The sequence below is a fragment of the Eufriesea mexicana genome, unplaced genomic scaffold (genome assembly GCF_001483705.2).
Source record: "Eufriesea mexicana isolate 0111107269 unplaced genomic scaffold, ASM148370v2 scaffold386, whole genome shotgun sequence".
Classification (NCBI taxonomy): domain Eukaryota; kingdom Metazoa; phylum Arthropoda; class Insecta; order Hymenoptera; family Apidae; genus Eufriesea; species Eufriesea mexicana.
Window position 1 is genome coordinate 495,285 of NW_016908604.1, and position 6,942 is coordinate 502,226.

The 6,942-nt window shown below is 53.0% G+C and overlaps 1 protein-coding gene across 4 annotated transcripts in view; it reads right to left on the minus strand.

Annotated features, from left to right (window-relative positions):
• DIP2 (disco-interacting protein 2) overlaps positions 1-6,942 on the minus strand; it is a 39,975-nt gene that overhangs the window by 23,808 nt on the left and 9,225 nt on the right. The window contains exons 1-2 of one of the 4 annotated variants that reach the window (XM_017897141.1): positions 2,031-2,851; positions 784-1,652 (exon numbers count right to left, since the gene is read on the minus strand). The exons of the other annotated variants lie outside the window; for them this stretch is intronic. Of the exons in view, the coding sequence (XP_017752630.1) occupies positions 784-1,652; positions 2,031-2,851 (1,690 nt within the window). Of the gene's footprint in view, positions 1-783; positions 1,653-2,030; positions 2,852-6,942 lie in introns of those variants that run through there. 4 annotated transcript variants of the gene reach the window in all.

Genomic DNA, 6,942 nt, shown 5'->3' on the forward strand with positions numbered 1-6,942 from the left:
CATTCCTGCGCTGAGTGTTTCGTTTGCCCTACGCCGATTAGGCACCTGCGATCTATCTAGACGCGCGAGATAAGGAACGTGATCAACTTTTTCGGGGAAATATTCGTTTCTCGACGAGAAGGAACGCGAGTATGGGTACAGAACGATCTGGGAGTGGAGGCAGGTCGCGTTCTCGAGGAGAGAAGTCGAAAGAGGCGACGAATTAGCTGTATGTACGTGCATAACTTCGAGTCGAGTTTAGCGAACGCAAAAACCGCAATGAAACCAACCCGGCCGATTCTGTTACGCGATTAACGCTGATCACGAGGAATACCAGACGAAAAGGAGACAGGCGTAGAGAGCGAGTTTGCGATCGAGAGATCCGACAGCTGTCGCCAGTGCAGACACCTTGCCGGCTTCGATCAATGTCGTTGATACCGATGGGACTACCGAACCAGTCGAAACGACTGGTCTCGGGCTTTTCGTTTCCGCGGTTGATCGCGCGTACCTGTTTATTTTCATCTACAGTACCAGCTAATAGCCATCGATTTATCATTATGGACGTATCGGCGAACGATCTACGCGAAGGCAGCGTGGATTTTTGAACCAAAACTTCTGGGAATCGGCAAACTTATCTATCATCGACGAAATCGGTGCAAGAACCATGTAACGAAACTAGAATTTCCCTAGAGGGATTCAAGAATCTGCGCAGGAAGATTAGTTATTCGCAGCGAGACTAGGGGTTGCAGAGGTAGTCTAAAAGCAAGTCTACGAAAATAAGATCGTCGCAAGCTCGAGTCTTACTGGGTCTTTTCCTCAAGGACGAGCACTTTCGCACGAGGAAGACCGGCTGGCCGGAAGCTTTTCGGAGCTGAGATTTTCGCCTGAGAGGCCTTCTTCTGAGTCCCGACCTTTGCCTCTTCAAGTGTTGCTGCCTATGCATCGCGTGAGAGCTCTTCCTGCGCTCGAGACCGAGATGATTGGGCTCGTCCTCGGTTTCGCTGTCGGTAGACGAGAGACACCTGTAGTACATCGACGAGTCGGTCCTCGTCTTCTCTTTGCCGATAAGGTTGCTCGAACCCTTGGACAGAAAGCTGAGAAACTGGTTGCTGGCGAAGTAGTTGGAAGTCATGGGCCGCCATGTGGTTCTCCGCGCGAGGACACCGCTGGTTCGTAATTCCTCGGAGAATAGTTTGTCTTCGTTGAAGTCGCTGATCTTCGGTCCACGACAAGCCGACGACGAGGAGGATGTCGCGGAGAAGGAACCCAACGAGGACGAGACCAGCGAATTCAAGCCTCCCTCTCGTCTGTCGTTGAAGTCCCCCGAAAGCAACAACTTCAGGTCGTCGAACTGATCGTCTGACAGATTCGACGAACAATCGTCGACTCTCTCGATCATCGGGATCTCGGTCTCGGGGAAGTATCTGATCTCTCGCCAGACACGTCTCTGACGCCTCGAACGCCGCCTTTCCGGCGGAACGAACCACACGGGACTGTTCGATCGCACCGGCTGCGACTGAACCTGAGGCTTCTTCGTCCTCTGGGATGTTCGCCGTCCACGACGTCGGGAACTGGACCGCCTCGAGGCGTTCGTCCTCTTGAAGTAACCCTCGGCACTCACGCTGGGCGACGGCTTGTTCGATCTTCGGTTAAAGAAACCATTCCTCGTACCCCTGAAGTCACGTCATTATCGGGTTCACGGACTACCACGAAATCCTCGACCGATGAAATTGACGAAATCTTTAGTCGGCTCAAAATCGGGGATACCCCTACACACGTCTCCGGACATGTCTGCGAAGACTCGAGACTCGAAAGGTGGAACAACTACGCGCTGTTCGAAAGCTATCTCTCTAATCGCGAAACTTTCTGAACGAGAAATTAAAGTTTGCAAGCGAGACTCGATTTACACGGGCATTCGCGACCGTGTAGTTTTTTTCATTGAACTTTCTATAAGAAGATTTTCATGGAAACTCATTCGGTTAGGTACTTTCACGTTTCGCAATTTCATCGTCGACGAGAGCCAATTAAGAAACACGAGTGTGGATAGTAACCCTGCACGAAAATCGGCCAGCTTGGCGATCCTCAGAGAAAAACCGAACGCCGAGGAGACGTCTTTGCCGGCGATGCTCTTCTCCGGAGCGGAGACCGTCCTCGCCACGGTAGGCTGAGGTTTTCTCTCCTTCAGAGCGCTGTCCAGGGAATGGTGGGCCGATGGTCCCGAGGAGGAAGGAAAGGGCATCGGTACCGCGTCCCTCCATATTCTACCGAGATTGATGCTGACGCTGGGAGGTCCTTCGACGGATGGCTCCTGGACCTGCAGGATATCCTGCTGCTGGCTGTTCTTCTCCTGGATCGTCTCGCCGGAGACGCGAAACGGCTTCGAGGGTAACACCGGCGACGCGTCCAACTCGAGAACCTTTAGATCCTCGGCCACGTGGTCAGCGTCGTTCTGCTTTTGGAACTTGTAAATATTGTTCTTTCCAAGAGCGTGTTGCTTGTTCTGCTTGTTCTGCTGCTGTTCCCGGTGCACCTCGTCCAGTTTCTCGCGCGAGGACGAGCTAACGCCTTGCAACCATTCGTCGTAGCTTATCGACTCGCGGCTCAGAGTGTCGTCCTGAAGCTTTTTCGCTTTCTGCTCCTTTATCACCATCTGCTTCTCGATAGGCTTCTTCTCGTTCAGGTTGGAATCGATGGCAGGAGCGACCGTCGGCTCCAGGTTCTTCTGAAGCTTGTTACGTCTCTTGCCCCGGTCCAGATAACTTTTTCTTATCGATATCCTTTTGAAGGACTCGCTGCGCTTGAAGGACGGCTCGTTACGGTCCTTCTTGCGGCCGACGAGCCTCCTCAAGTTCTCGAAGGACAGCGGCCTCATGAGTTCGGCCCTTCGCGGACTCTCCGCTCAAACGATCGTCTTGCGTTTCATCCTATACCTCCCTATCCCTTTCCCGGCTCCTCCACGCGTCTCCGTGACTTTTTCTTCGAATACCGCGATCTCATGTGTACGAGGCTCGAAAATTTCTCTCGTTATTTACCTCCGATACCAACGTGGGCCGTTACCTTGCTTTATACACTTTCTCGAATTTCACGCAGTATTCCGCGCCGTCCACCGGATGACGATAGTCTGGCGAAAAATCCGCGCCGATATTCCCGCTAAATTCCTCTCTTCTTCGCCCTTTCTATCCTCCCCGACTACGAGCAGCCTCCCGATTTAGCTTAGTTTCCGCTTTTGGCTGCTAGCGAGTTATCTCGCACAGCGAATCGAATATCCCTTGGAAGGAGTCGCCGAAGGATTCCTCGCGAACGAAGGGCTCGTTTTGGTTCCTCCAGCGAGCCATGCGTCCTCCTCGAGTCCTTCTATCCTCGCCGCTAGCCAGACAGAGACGGGGAGAAAGAGGGTGGGAGAAAGGGGGACGGAGAGAGGGAGAAAGAGAAAGCGAGAAGGGAAGAGAAAGAGGAAGAGAGAGAGGTTGCGAGGCTGCACTGGTTCTCCTGTCGTCTCTCTCTTTCATCTGTATCGTAGTTCTTCTCCACTGCTCCGGTCTCTCTCCTCTCTCTCTCTCTCTCTTTCTCCCTGCTGGTCGCTCTGGCGAACGTGCACGCTTGCGCGTTTCTGCGATCTTAAGGTGCAACTCCGAGGTCTTCCAGTCGCGAATCAACGTGGCTTTCCTTTTTCGACCTGCCGTTGCCGCGTCGCTCCTTCTTCCTCTTTATCCGCCTTCTCCTCCACCCTTTTCGTATAGCTGCCCTCCGCTCGGGCAGGATCCTTCGGCAAAAAGCGATTCGGCACTTGCAACCCGCCGCTGCCGCGAGGAAAATAACGCGCAGCCGCGTAGCGGCGGATTAATTCGAGGTAACGCGTATCAGCGCTGCCTCGCCGGCGGAACCATCTTCCTGCCGCGCGTTCTGCCTCGAGGAAACTATGCTTCGATAGCGGTAACCGCGCCGTGGCTGCGATTAATATCGCGGATCAAACAGGAAACTCGCTTTGAAATTTCTTCAACCTCCGCGCAACGTTTACCTCGAGTTATTTAACGTTTCGAAACCGCGCATCTCTTTTCAGCCTGCCGAATGCCTGCACGCGAGGACGCAACACGTTCTGCGCTCACGACCGTCCAACCCGCGTCGAGAGCCGATACTGTTCTCCATATATGTGCCTCGTCCGAAAGCATCTAGAATCGCTGAAAACACATTCGACGATACTTTCTCCGCCCTCGAACGATTACGACACTGATTTCACCCTTTCCTTCGCTCCACGTTCCCGACCATTTATTATTTCGCGTCGACCACGAGCCTGTACCCCGTTGCCAGCCGCACACGGATCCTTCGCTCCACCAAATCACTCCGAACGACAGCCACTATGTCTCACGATCGTTCCAACTTTTATCCATTTTTTTTTCCGTTATTCGATATTCACGACGTCGGGCACAGAGGACCAAACTCTGCGTTATTTTGAAGATTTTGGCACAACAACAGCACACGTTTGCATTTACGTTTCCGTGGCACACTAGGTTAGAACTATCGTTGCGAACGGATTCCGCGAAAGATGGTTCTTCGATTTCGTCCGGCTATCGGATTACGCCACGATTATATCACGAATTTCGTGGTACCGGTATTTCGCTGGAACAGTAAATCACGGTCACACAGAGGCCTCGAGAAGCACGCTCCACCGACCGCTATTGCTTTTGCAGAAAAGCAGGAACACGATGTTTACCAGACACAGATTTTCCGTAAAAGCCTGCGAGAACGCGCGACGAACGTTGCTACGTTTCGAATCGAAATTAACTATTCGGATTGGTGATTGAAATTACGCGACGCGCATGCGTAATCGAGCGTCGGTAAAAATAAATTACCGCGCTAATTGCCGCGACTGCGCAGCGAGCGATATCGTAGGAGGAAAAAGACGGCGCGGAATAGGCATTATCGAGAGGGGAACCTCGATACGCCGACGCGGTAGATACGGATCGAGGTGTCTAGTTAGATCTAGTCCATCTCGAACGATTTTTAAATAAAAGGGAGACATCGACCGTGTGCAGTACCAGTTTCTCTCGGTTCGATACACGGCAGTGAATTTTTCTCGGGTCCGGCACGCCGGTTAAGGGAGTAAGGTCAGCCCTAGGGAACTAGGGAAATCGAGTCGCCTCTCTCGCCGGCGAGTTCCTCGCCCACGAGAACCTATTTCACAAGCTTTCCTTCCTTCGACCGGATTCTTTTTACGACACTCTGTCGACGGCAAAAGAACGATTGCCGGGAATTCGTTCTAGTTTGATAACCCCGATGATCGCGTTCGTCCTTCGACTATCCGAAGGAATGGAGAAAAATAATTAGCCGCGAAAGAACAAGTCGACGTAGGACACGCGTCCATCGCGGCACGTAACTACCGTTCACGAGACCGTACCATCGAAACGTCCGCAAAGCGCACGCGCCGAATTCTTCTATTTTATACGCGTCTGTACTAGACGTAAACACCGTGTTTACCGTGAACGGAAGTGAAATGTCGAAAGAAAAGGTGACAACGGGCGAGAAGACGAAGAGGAAAGGAAGAAGAAAGAAATACCGAAAGATAGGAAGGGTGAGAGAGACAGAGAGGAAGAGAAAAGTCGAATGGTAATACAGAGATAGCGATATAGTAATATTGCGAGCCGAAACGCGGCAAATGGCGATAAAGGAATACAGAACGGAGAGAGAAAAGAGAAGGAAAAAAAAGTGGAGCAATAGTAGCGGCACTAGTAGTATAAGCAAGAGTATCAGCGTGGCGCAAGTAGCGAAGCAAGGGTAGCGGCCGGTTGCGTATGTAGGCGCGCGCGTGCGTGCGTGCGTATGTGTGTGGAACGTCTGGGCGTACTCGAGGCGCCGAGCGTCGCGACGCGGGTCCACCCTTATCGCGGAGGGCAGAGGAACGAGCATCGGGAAGCACACGGTCCCCTCGTCTCGCGAGGAGAAAAACTCTCGTAGTGCGCGTAGTCGAAGTCGCGTCGAATCACTGGCATTTCGCGAGCTCTCGACGCTGCACCTCTCCCTGACTCACAAGAGAACCGCCACGGACCCGGAGAAAGAGAAAAAGAGAGGGACCACGGGGACGGCCACAGGAATAGCGGGAGGGAGAGAGACGGAGCGAGAGAGAGAAAGAGAGAGAGGGAGAGAGAAGCGGCCGTTGGGAAGCGGGCCCCCGTGAATAAGAGTCATGCCGCGAGAGAGAAAGGGAGAGGTGGAAAGCATCGAGGGGGGTAAGGAGCGGTAGTGGTGGTATGCCGTCCGTCCACTCTCGCCTGCACACGACTCTCTTGCTTCTCTCGCAGCATCCCACTCTCCTTCTCCCCTTTTCTACTCCACTAGCGTCCTCCGTCCTTCTCTTTTCTCTTCGTTCTTCTTTCCCACTCTCTCCCACTCCCTCGCTCCTATTTCTTCTCTCTCTTTTTCTTCGTTCCTTGGCTACCCGCTGCTCGCCGCTCCACCCGGGCCCCACGGCAACACGATCTTTCTCTTTTTCTCTCCACTGCCCCTTTCTGTCCCTTTTCCTTCTCTTATGCGCACTCGCCTCGCGTGTTCCGAGACTCCCTGCTTTTCTTTCTCATTTTCATGTTACACGCCGGTCTCGCTGTCTCGCTCGCGCTCGTGCGGTTTTCTACCTCCACCCATGCGCGTTTTCTTAAGGCGGACTCGCAAAGATCGTGAATCGGATAGAGAATCCTCTAGCGATGCGAATGATGCCCTCGCAAGCGGTATCGGAGATTTTTGCCGGGACCACGTACACCTTCCACACGCCGAGAGACCGTGCTCGTATACGAACATCGGTGGACGTCGAATGCGTTCGATTCGTGACCGATACATTGGATACATCGGCGGCAAAACTCTTGCCGCAATTACCCGCTCTTGTGAAACCCTCCGGTATTATTAATAGCGTCGAAGGGCAATTCCGTGAACGCTTTTACTGTCAACGTTTCCTACCTACGCTCTATACTCTTT